The sequence below is a fragment of the Gossypium hirsutum genome, chromosome D07 (genome assembly GCF_007990345.1).
Source record: "Gossypium hirsutum isolate 1008001.06 chromosome D07, Gossypium_hirsutum_v2.1, whole genome shotgun sequence".
Taxonomy (NCBI): Eukaryota; Viridiplantae; Streptophyta; class Magnoliopsida; order Malvales; family Malvaceae; genus Gossypium; species Gossypium hirsutum.
The window spans coordinates 46507280-46519819 of record NC_053443.1 but is presented as its reverse complement, the minus strand read 5'-3'; the positions used below and the strand labels follow the sequence as shown (position 1 = coordinate 46519819).

Genomic DNA, 12540 nt, shown 5'->3' with positions numbered 1-12540 from the left:
AGACCGAAAGAATGTCACTTTCTATGTAATTGAATCATCAAGAAGAAGAGAAATATATTTTGATTATCTGTTTATACTTATAGGTAGAGCACAACCTGACTCATGATACCAATTGTTGGAAGAATGGGTTTTGAAAATGTAGTGGAAAATAAGTTTAGGGAAAAAGCAGAGTTTTAAATTTTTTTCCAAAAATAAGAACTTGGTTGTGATATATAAAGTAATAAACACTTAATCAAAATTGTACATTTTCGATTGTTTAAGATGAACATTTCGACCGAGTAGTCTTCTTTGCTATCCTCAAGCTCACGTCTGTCAAGTATAGGCTCGCTTTGTTTCAGAAAATTTTTAACAAAAATTATCAGTGGAGCAATTTCACAATTTTTCTAAACTTTTGGGTCAAATTGTTAATAAGAAAAATGTCTCTAGAAATCTTTTTATATAGGGAGAGTTTAGAGAGTTCAACTATGATTAAACTTAATCGCTTTAATATTAAATTAATATAATATTATCAAGAAAAATATTAGATTAAATTTCATATTAAATCTATTAAATTAATAGAATATTTATCTATAAGAAAAATATTAAATTAAATTAAATTAAATATTAAGATAATCACTTTAATATTAAATTAATAAAATATTAATAAGAAAAATATTAAATTTAATATTAAATCTATTAAAATAATATCATTTTTGGAATCGTTAATCTAAAATGAACTTATCTGATAGAATCACAATAGAACTGTGATTTTTTTCATTGCTCAATCATCGTGTCCGGTGGTGCCATCGCAGGTGTGACACCCTCATGGCACCTTGAGCTGATTCAGCTGTTGTCAGTTTGGTCCAGACTAGTGACGGCTCGATCGGTTTGGTCTTGTCATCGGTTGAATCGTCGGCCTAATTTCACATACCATGCCCAGTTCGACCTTTATTGGGTTTTGGTTTCAGTTTTGGGTTATCAGGCCCAATTTTTTTATCTCAAGTCAAATTTTCAAGTTCAATTACCCATTGGGTGACATGCCCACGTCTTGGAGCTCAACAAGCTTTAATTCTAACCCCATCGAGCTCCCAAAAGGACCCATGACTTGAGCTCGAGCTAAGTGCCTTCAAGAAGCTATTTCAAATTTATTCACTCAACTTTTTAATGAAAACCAGCTCAATGTTGATGGAGAAGCTTGGACCAGCCCCTTAAAGACTCCTTGCACCTTAGTGCAAGCTGACTTTAACTCATCATCAGCTCCCCGAGCTCCATTCAGCTCAAATCAACTCACTTGAGTTTATTTCAGCTCATTTGAGCTCAATTTTGTTTCTTTCCAGCTCTTTTCTTTCATCATTTTAATAAACCAAGTATTAGATTTATTTTAATTAATTGCTACAGCTCAAGACCAAATTCTCTAGCTCAATTTAGTTCATTAAGTGATTTCATTTATTATTGAGCTAGCCGAATTTAATACTAGCTAGTTTTTCTAATTAAGTGTTTTTAATTTGTTCTAGCATGTTATTTAATTTGTCTAAATAATGTTTTGTTTATGTTCAGCCGAATCTATAATTAACTTAATTTGTTTATATACCATGTAGGTTCAGCTAAATGTGAGAGTGAGCATTTAACGATGATTCATGCATAATTTGGTTCAACGTATGTGCGGATGCATGCATGGCTGCTTACAATGAATGGTGGTTGATCCATTAGTCTTTCCAAGCACCTATTCGGCTAAGGAGCAGCAACCAATTTAATTTCCAAATTTAAATTCATGAAGGAAGCCAAATGAATGATGCATGAACAACGAGATACAACGAATGGGAGAATGCATGAACGCCTAGCTACATGAATTGTGCGTTGAATCTTTGGTTCCCCTAAGTGATTATTCTGTCAAGAATCACTTATTGGCTGATTCATTCAAGCTATTACCGAACCTAGACATGGCCATTAAGCCCCCTTGCATCCAAGTTCATCCAGCCGAATTTTCCTTCATCAAGAAGCTGTCCATTGAAGTTCCAATCAGCCGAATTTAGACAGCATACTTAGTAACCTTTCCAAAGCCGAATGCTTAGCTCTTAAGTCTTGTCCATTCGGTTTGCCTTATATAAAGCTATAAATACTTAGCACATTTCAATTTGTAAGGAACTTTTGCCAAATTATTGAATGAACTTTTTTCTTGTGAGGTTTCTTCCTCTCTATTTTCGTTTGAGTCTCGAATTGACTTATCTAGCTTGCTAGTGGCGTCAACCCGAACTCTTCTTTGAACTTGTCACCAACCTTAGTGTGGCGTTCTTCCATCAACTTATACCTTTGGTTCCTACCTCTTTATAGGTAACGGGCCAAGGTCTATCCTCTACCATCCATTTAACTACCTTAAGCAATATAAGTCCCGGGGCAATACTCTTTATAGTATTAAATCGATCTTGAAGCTTGAGTTCACATTTCCATTCCATCCTATCTATCAACTGTTTACTTTACTTCTTTCTTTAAACCGAACCTATCAAATATTAAGCTTAGCCTATCTTTTGAATCCCTTTTATCTACTTCCGCTCATACTTAACCAAATTATATCTTTTAACGATTCTAAATGAACTTCTCGTCGACGATCGGGCAACTTAAGTGAACTCGACTCAACCTTCTGAGCCGGATCACGTCATTGGGCCAATTATCTAACTTAAAAATTAATTTTCAAAAATATCATATTTATTTTAATTAATTTGATTAGTTTAATTTTACTTGATCAAAAATAATTTTCCAAAAAATCACTTAGATTTTCCAAATTAATTTTTTAAGAAAATTATTTAATCAAATTCTCTAGTTGAATAATTCTCACGACCGTCTAATTTAATTCCACATCGAATGAATCAACTCAATTAAATTATTTCTAAAGTTGTAGAATTTTCTTCTGATTAGTAATCTGAAAAACTAAGTTTAATTTTATTAAAAACTCATTTCTCAAAATCACAGTGAAAAAATGTAATATTGAAAGATTTTTATAAAAATCGTAATGAAATTTTTTTCTAAAATCATATTTTGTTAAAAATCATTATTTCATGTAAATTCGATAAAACATCAATAGACAATTTAAAACCTCAAAAACTAAGTCGTATCTTTGTCTAAAACTTATTTTCGTTGTCGCGGCAAAAAAGAGTGTTTTTGTCAGGTTTTAATAAAAACCAAGTTTCATGCTTAATCTTATCAAGCACTAATTTATGCAGTTTTTAAAACCAAATGTCATGCAATTAAGTCATGCAAAACAGAATAAAAATCCCCAAGGTAATATCCCATGCCACAGTTCATAAACAAATTATTACAATCCCAAAATAAGTATTAAACTTAATTTAAAATATTTATGTGTGAAAACATTCGAGAAACTCCTCCGATAGTCGTATCCAAATCCTAACCTCGTGAGTTATTTGAAAAGTAGGAAAATTAAAGGGATGAGCTTTTAAAGCTCAGTGTGAATTCAACATCAAAGGGAACATTATTTAAGACATGCATTTCATGAATATAGCAACACCTATATTCAACATCATCTCACATATATCAAGGTGCACGAGAATATCAATGTAGAGTTTTTTCAGAAATCAATGCAACTTTTTCAAAAACATTCCTACCCATCTCCACTACACACTAATAAAGAGTTCCTCAGAACTCATCTATCTAATAACATACCACATTGTGGCCAAGCCATTTAATATCACAGTTAAGCTGCATCGTTGTGGTCAAGCCACTCAATAAGGTTGTGATCAAGCCACTCAATAACGTTATGGTCAAGCCACTCATTATTGCAGTAAAACTGACAAAGTCTTCCTCCTTTCATAATCATCTCATCCCCACGCATGTGATATGACATATGAACAATGTTTTTCAATAGGCATGTTTAACATGCGAATCAAGTCTAAGATCAACATAGTCAGCATGCTTAACATGCAAATCAAATCTTAGGTAATAAATCAGTAGCATGGTTAGAATATATATCATGCATAATCAATTTCGCAATAAAATCACATGTCATGAGAATTGGTATATACACATAATTTCACATTAATCATTTAATTACATCACTTATAACATAATATCACCACAATAGTCAGTTCGAAATACTTATTTGTGTTTTCCCTTTTTTCGGATTTAGCATCTCTTAGGAATACTTAATGTATCTCCAATATTCCACAACATATCGATCTTAATCAAAGTTTCAACCTTAATAAATATTATTATTGATAAATCCATAATTAAATTCTTGATAAGTTAAATCCACACTTGATGATTAGCCTTTTCACTAGATCTAAACTCTGATTTTCAGTGATGGGATAAAAAGACAAAACTCCCACTTGATCTGATTGAAAAGATTATTTATTAAACAATATAGTTATTATTTTTTGTCATGAATTCAATCTCTAACTCTTAAGAGTTTGAGTAGAGAACTTACTCTTATTTCCTTTTTATGAAGAAATCTAATTGATTTCTTATGGGTGTAGAGAATTTGAATAATCGAATTAACCCTTCAAAAATAATCACATAAAAATCAACCCTTATACACGGTTATAAGTACTGGAGAAATTGATATGGGTTTTCCCCATAGATACTTACGTGACTAAGATTAAGTTAGAGAGATCAACAATCGCTGGAATAATCGTTCGATAGAGGAGATTTATCTAAGGAGGAGTTCAACATCCAAATAAAATAAAGAATAAATTAGAACATAGAAATAATCTATAAACTTAAGAAAAGAGGATTAATAGATCAATTATTACTAAAGAAGTGAAGAGAAAATGAAAATCAGTGAAAAACAGTGACTAACGGTGGTGTGCGGTGGTGGTGAAATAGTGATTTGGTGGTGGAGAATGATATCAAGTGGTGGTGAAAAGAATGGAAATCAGTGGTGCAAAGGAGGAGGTTTAGAAGCTAAAATAAAACAAAAAGTGAGAAATAGAGGAGCGGCCAAAATGAGAGGAGAAGAAAACAAAATGAAAGAAAAATGTGAATGGTGGCTACCTTAGGTGGGATGGACGGTTCAAGCATAGTAAATGGGAGAAAATGGAAGCTTTGGGGAACAACGGAATGAAAAGTGGATCATGGGGAACATATGGAGTGAAAAGGAGTTTATGGGGGAAAGTTGACTAGTTAAAAGAGGAAAGAATCTTCCCTTGCATGGTAACTAGGAGTGGACAGTAATGGAAACTTTGACCAAGCTTTTATGAGCCAAAATTAAATAAAAATAATGGGGATATAGGGAATTGAACATAAGACCTAATGGAATTTATTTATGCTCTTAATCACTAAGCCAACTCACTTGTTAAAAGTCTAATATTTATTTAAAAACATGATGTGATATTCACTAAAGTTTGAAGCAAATCTGCATCAATTAGAAAATAATGTAGGGAAAAGGATTCGAACTCATATCTTCAAGGACAGCTCTACCACTACTAAATCACTAGACTTGATACTTATTTATTATCAAATGCGCATAGGTCCTCTTAAAAAAATTTGGACGTGACCACTCTCGGTTTATTAACCCAATTTCTACTAACCCGATTTTTGAGATGTGACAGAAGACATTGAGATAATTTACTTGGATGACTACAATTTCATGCTTGGCTTGAATATCATAACAAGATTAATGCTTTGGTGATTCCTTTTGTTGACTATATGTGTATCTTGGATGCTTGACAACAACAATGCGTTGTGTTAGTGAGTCAAGACATGAGGGGTGGAACCAAGGTATTGTCGGCAATCCAACTAGCCAAGGATGTTTCATGTGATAGGAATATTGACTTGATAGATCAGAGTGCTGCAATGACTCCCTTGGAAATGCTAGAGAGGTAGAAAACTGATATGAAGCCTATTAAGGTATTAGTGGGGCTACCATCTATGAAAGAGGTGGGTTGTGCTTCAAACTTTGGGGATAAAGCAGTGATGCAAACTAGACAGTTAAATCAAGTAAATGTGATGAGCGAGGTACATCTTATATACTTATCTAGTGTTTTTTTTATTATGACTTACTATTGGCTTGGCAAAGGCACAATGACCCTTTCAAAGTTCTAAAGCGGGTAAGTCAAGGGGCTTACAAGCCAAAGTTAGCAATAATTGATAGGCGTCGAAACCACCAAATAAAAATTCCTACGATAAAATAACTCTAAACCGTAGTAAAGAATTGTAGGGTCGAATCCACAACAATTGATTATTGTTATATAATTTCATTTTTTTTTCTTATGAACAGGGTTTCTGTAGTGGCAATGGTCGTGCCCATGCCTCAAAACAAACTTGCTGAAAAATAAATAAATAAAATAAATTAGGGGAGTTGAAAATGTTTAGAAATTAAATAAGTGAGATAGAAAAAATAAACAATTATATTAATCGAAAATAAAATAAAATAATAAAGTGGATTCGAATTTTGTAAACATAAATATAAAGCCTTAGCCTTAGCCTTAGCCTCAGTGAATTCCAGTTTCTGAATCGATCCTTGAAAATAGATTTTCTCTTCCAAACCATAAATTGGTTATAGCAATTCAGAATATCCTAACCGCTAATTCTTCCTTTCATAGTTGATTCTGGTACGACCTGCAAATCAACTCTTAGCGTTTGTTTAACCACGATACATGTGTTCGCAATTCAAGACCCTGGAAGCCTTGCGTTCTGAAGAACCCAACTCGAATCAACGGCCTCAACTGCGTGGGACGTTTAAATTCGATCAATATCTCCCTTAAAAAATCCCACTAGTATGGCCCTGCCAAGATACACTAATTTGTTCGCGGGAATTCGAATTCAGGATGACCGACTCGACATCCCAACTATACTCAAAAACTACCCTAACCCAACGCGCGCCTTTTGAATTGAAATTGAATTGACTTTAAGGGACGAATTTGTATTATCCGATATTCCAGAGAGATGGTGAATACCATTATGAAAGATTTTTAGTGCGGATTCATTTCTCACGATTCTTGACCGAAATGAATACCGGCCTAAAGCTAATTTAGAAGTTTAGTGAAGCATGAAATTAATCATGCTTGGTTGGTGTATGGAAATGGTTTTAATGGAAATGGTGGAAGATGGAAAGGGAAAAGGATTTGAGAAGCAATTATGCTAAAATATTGAAATGGAAAAAATTAGAAGATGTATGTACTGCACACGTAAAAAGAGAAAGGAACAAATGAATTGATTTTTTTTCTATTCAATTTCCAGATATTCAAGGCGTGTCTTTCAAAGGCCACCATACACCCTATTTATATATAAACCATATACTAAAATTAGTCTAACCCACATAACAACTAATTACATGAAATAAAATATCATATTTTTTTTCTATATACGACTTTTACAAAGTCAAAAATCTGATTAGCCCTTAAATGTCTCCAAATTTCTGATTCAGCCCCTCTTTTATTGCTCGTGCTCCAATTTAATCTTTTTTTGCTTGTCTTTGAATTAAAGCATCTCAATTTCATTCCTAACAAAATTTAAACATAAAACCACCAATTAGCAAGAATTAATTGATTTAAACACGTAAAATATGCAAAATAAACATGACCAATATTCAATATGAGGGTGTCGAAGCCTGTCTATGAGGATCAAGGGGATCCTGATCGAGACAAGTCACGACGAGGGCAAGTAAAAGCGTTGGACATTTGTGAATGAGATGTACAAGAAAGAGATACAATTCAAGTTAGGCGGCGGCGAAGACATAAGATGAGGCAAATGTTTCAAGGTGTGGAACTACCCAATAGAAAGACTAGGTCGAAATCAGTTGAGGCATCGAGACCATTTCGAGACAAGTCAAGCTAGTTCCATTCCAAGGATGTGATGAGAGCGTCACGAGAATGGGTGGAGGAGAATATCATGACACGCAGATCAAAGCCCGTGACCATTGGGCACTAAACATCCCATGAAGGTCAATTGATCAAATGTGGCTCATTTACCCTACTTAAACTAGCTCGACTCATGGAACATATGGAGAAGCCCATCTACTTGAAGCCTTAGTAGCTCAGTGAAGCACTTCAGTAAAACTAGAGTTACTAAGGTAATTAATGTAAATCCTAAGGGATAAATATGTTTAGAGTTTAAATCTCTTAGGACTGTCATCTTGTAGATAGGCACGAATCTTAGTTATCGATGTAATTCGGTATGTACCATTGTATTTGGGGGAGCTCAACTATAAATAGAGGCCTTCCCCTCATTTGTATTCACTCAGTTGTAAACCTTCAAATTAATAGAATATTTTTGAGAGCATATACTCAAATACTCGGTGTGTGCTATTTTTCAGTGGCTTTTTTGTTCATTCGTTACTTTTTTCGTTTTGAGTTTGCTTCCGATTTACTTTGGTCCCTTATAGAGAGTTTCAGCTAGAATTCTCATTTTTCGAGTGTAAGACTGGCTTAGGCAGATTTGAACCCAAGCAATTGCCTAAAGCCACACAATTTACCAAACTAAAGTTCTAACCCCGTGGCACTAAAAATTAATTCAATTCCTAGCAACAATTATTGAAGCAAATTTCTTGTAATGTTGTAAGTTTTTCTAAATCTCTCAATCACCTGTTAGGTGACATCCAACATATATCCCATATTTAATAAGCATGTCCCATTTAATGCGTTCATCACAATTTAAAATTTAATAGATTTAATCATATATTTAATCTTAAAAAGCGAAACATAATTGAGTACAGAAAATGACATAATTTGGGACAAGAAATGAAATGTATGGGCGGCTTTAATAAATTAGATAGATAGAGATTTTGCATTCTTAGCCATCAATATGTCAACTTGTTTAGGATTTATCCTTTAATAACATACTTGCCAATCACGCCTTAGTTGGCAAAGTTGTGAGGCCTTGAGTGTATAGGTTCAATTTTTTCTCTGTCCAATTCTTAATCCATTGTGTTTTACAACACTTTATTTTAATTATGGATGTAATTATAATTATAAATTTACCCAAAAGAAACCTCCTTTTTGAATTATTGTTAGAACTGTAACCAACATTACCAAGTAAAATAATTTAGATATACATTATTTTTTGTCTATAAATTCCCGTCTTGTTTCAGGCTCCCTAACTTAGCTTGCAAGTCTAAAACTATATTCTCTGATTGTCCGCTCGCTCCCTTCTATGGCAACAAAGTTTCTCTCACCAAAGCTCCTCAATACCTTCCCCTCATTCACTAGGTTTCTTAACTCAGCCTCCACCGCTTCCCTCGCCGCCGTTGCATCTCTCAATTTTGACGAAAAGCCTGAACCCGCCGCTGTTGAAAAACAGCCGACTTCCCTTAAACAAGAATCAATTACAAACGCAACCCTAGACCTTGATGATCACCAAAGGCTTTTTGGTTCCATTCCTACCTTGAACCTTCTACGTTCATCGGCCAACCTCGGGTTGGCTGCTAACGAGCGGTTCGTAGATTTCGGCATGTGGATTGTGAATTCTAGGCTCATGGAAACAAGTTTGGTACGTGACGCTATATTGAAAACAGTTAGACATACGTTCTTTCAACACTTCTGCGCGGGTGAAACGACGGAGGAGGCGGCGGACTGTGTGAGGAGAATCCACGACAAGGGTTTCAGAGGGATGCTGGTTTATGCGGTGGAGCATACGAGCGATAACGCCGGTTGTGACCGAAATTTGGAAGGTTTCCTTGGGAGTGTTGAATTGGCCAAGTCGCTTCCAGCTTCGTCTGTAAGTATTTTTGGTTTCGATTTAGCCATCTTTCTTATCCTCATCTATTCTCCTCCCAACACGTAAACCTCCACGATTCTCAAGGTCTTATCTTCTCCTTCAAAACCATTATTAGTATTCCACTTAACTGTTTTAATTATATTCGGATTAACTGCGGACACTAATATTTTTAATTATTTAAATACTCAAATATTAAACACGTGAATATAGTGTTTTTTCTTTTAAATATGATTTCCGCTAGTATTCATATTTATTTTCCCTCTTATCAATCGTAAGATGTTTCAATATGAAAAGTTATGAATTTCCTTTTCATACATATAAAACAACACCATTTTATAGCTGTATCCTCATGCACGTGAGCTTTAAGTTGTGGATGCGGTCCCACAAAATTACTACTAGATAGCTCGCTCGTCCATTAAGAGTCGAGATTTAATATGACTATCGAACACCAAATGTCTTAAATATATAAAGAAAAAACTGATGATGTTAAAATCGAAGTTTATTGTAGGATCATTATAATATTTTGGCGTTTAATAATAGAACAAAGTTGAAAAAAATATAGCCGTATGTGCGTATGTACGCATATAAACAAAGTTGTGATACGGGGGCACTTGTCATGTATGATGGAGAAAGTAGAGAGCATTGGTGAAAAGGATCGGTGGTTGTTGTGACAACTGCGTTTGCTAGCGACAACATACAAAACAATAGACAACTTGTCTATTAATGATGAAAAGTTCTCGGCTATTAATGATGAAAGGGAAGTTCTGTTTAATGATTCTGTAGGAAGGAATCCAACATTTAGGATTTGGGCATTCAGTGGAATGTCTCTGTCACAATCAGCTTTCCAGCTACACTCCAGCTTGGAAATGTTGTGTTAAGAAAACAGTAGATAGATCTCAGCAGCCGCCATATCCTTTGTTGAAGAATTGCAAGGATTGAATGGCTCAACTAAGTTTATCTCTTCCTTAATCTCCCCATAAAAAAACTCCAAGAAAGGCACTTGAAAGTGCGTGTCCTTTTTTCTTTTTCCCTTTTTCCCCCTACTTGCATGATATGATTGGTTAGAAAATTGAAACATCTTTGGTATGACGGACAGTTATGACTCGATATGAGTTTAGGGTCGACACGGGTATGTTTAATTTCTTAAAATCATATCATACTCATGTCCTAAGATGTGTCAAACACGAAGCACCAAAGTTGGAGACCACCTTATTTAATGTTTTTTTTCCCTAGAACTTTAGCAAACTTTTGACTGACCATGATCTTACTTCTTTGTCCCCTAAATCTACAGGTGAGCTTTGTCATAGCAAAGATAACAGCAATATGCCCCATCGGCCTGCTAAAGAGAGTTAGTGACTTACTGAGGTGGCAATACAAGGACCCTTCTTTTTATCTGCCATGGAAACTGAACACTTTACCAATTTTCTCAGACTCTAGTGCTCTATATCACACACTTGAAAAGCCTGCACCATTATCCCCAAAAGAAGAGTCAGACCTTCAACTAGCGCACCAGAGACTTCTAGAACTCTGCCAAAAGTGCGTTCAAGATAACGTGGCATTGACAATCGATGCTGAGGACACATCAATACAACCTGCCATTGATTACTTCACATATTCTTCAGCAATCATGTATAACCAAGATGGTAATACTATTGTTTTCGGTACAATTCAAGCATACTTGAAAGATGCAAAAGAGAGGCTGTTCGTGACAACCAAAACTGCACAAAGTCTGGGGATTCCAATGGGGTTCAAACTAGTAAGGGGTGCTTATATGTCCAGTGAAAGCAAATTAGCTTCTTTGTTAGGCTATGATTCCCCGATTCACAACAGCATTCAGGAGACACATGCATGCTACAATGACTGTGCTTCTTTTATGCTCGAGAGGATTGCTGATGGCTATGGTGCAGTTGTTCTTGCTACTCATAATGTTGAGTCAGGTAATTTACTATAATTCAAAATTTTCATTCCTCATACGAGATTTCAAGACACAGGATTGATTAACGAATAAAATGCCAATAAATGATCAACAGGGCAACTGGCAGCATCAAAAGCATGCGATCTAGGAATTCAGAAGGGAAACCAAAAGTTAGAATTTGCTCAGCTCTATGGAATGTCAGAGGCTCTTTCTTTTGGTTTGAGAAATGCAGGGTTTCAAGTTAGCAAGTATTTACCATATGGACCTGTAGATATGGTAATGCCATACCTTCTAAGGAGGGCCGAAGAGAACAGAGGACTGTTATCGACTTCAAGCCTTGATAGTGTACTCATGGGGTAAACTCTTTTAAGCTTTTAAGTAAGGGAGAGCTAAGGTTCCATAGAACTATAAAGTGATGTGATACTGATCAATTTTTTCTTTCCGGCTTATCTAATTACGTGCAGGAAGGAGCTGAAGAGAAGACTTACGAAGCTGCAATTTGCCAAGTCAGAGATGGCATCTCCGAGTAGCATGAAGATAGAAATAGGAACACATTGAAAATTTTAACCTAGGGGTTAAAACATAGCTTTCACTTCCAGAGATGGCTAGATTGTTCTTATCAGATTGCAATTTCCGCCAACAATGTATAAAAATAAGAAATAAATGTAACCTTTGGTGATGAATATCATATCAATGCCACTCCACAATGTTAGTTAAATATATCGGAACCCTAATCCCTAAACCTGAATTCAGAGCCAAATCTCCCCCAGCCCCAGCCCCAGCCCCACCACCACTTCCTATGATCCTGCCTATGGAATAGGAAACAACAGTGCCTCCAAGGATATAGTACCAAAAAGAAAAAAGAACAAATAACTTTCAACTTCCAAGAAATCATAATTTACTTCATTTCCTATCAATTAGTAGTGGAATTTATTTCACTACTGATCACTTCCACTACTGATCACCATATAATAAAAATATTA

At 35.0% G+C, this 12540-nt stretch overlaps 1 protein-coding gene across 1 annotated transcript; it reads left to right on the top strand.

The window, feature by feature from the left end:
* The first annotated feature begins 8994 nt into the window (after positions 1-8994).
* On the top strand, positions 8995-12275 carry LOC107954821 (proline dehydrogenase 2, mitochondrial). The gene is made up of 4 exons (XM_016890506.2): positions 8995-9642; positions 10934-11579; positions 11673-11913; positions 12022-12275. The coding sequence occupies exons 1-4, from the start codon at positions 9079-9081 to the stop codon at positions 12113-12115; spliced, it is 1545 nt and encodes a 514-aa protein (XP_016745995.2). The 5' UTR covers positions 8995-9078; the 3' UTR covers positions 12116-12275.
* Positions 12276-12540: the final 265 nt, after the last annotated feature.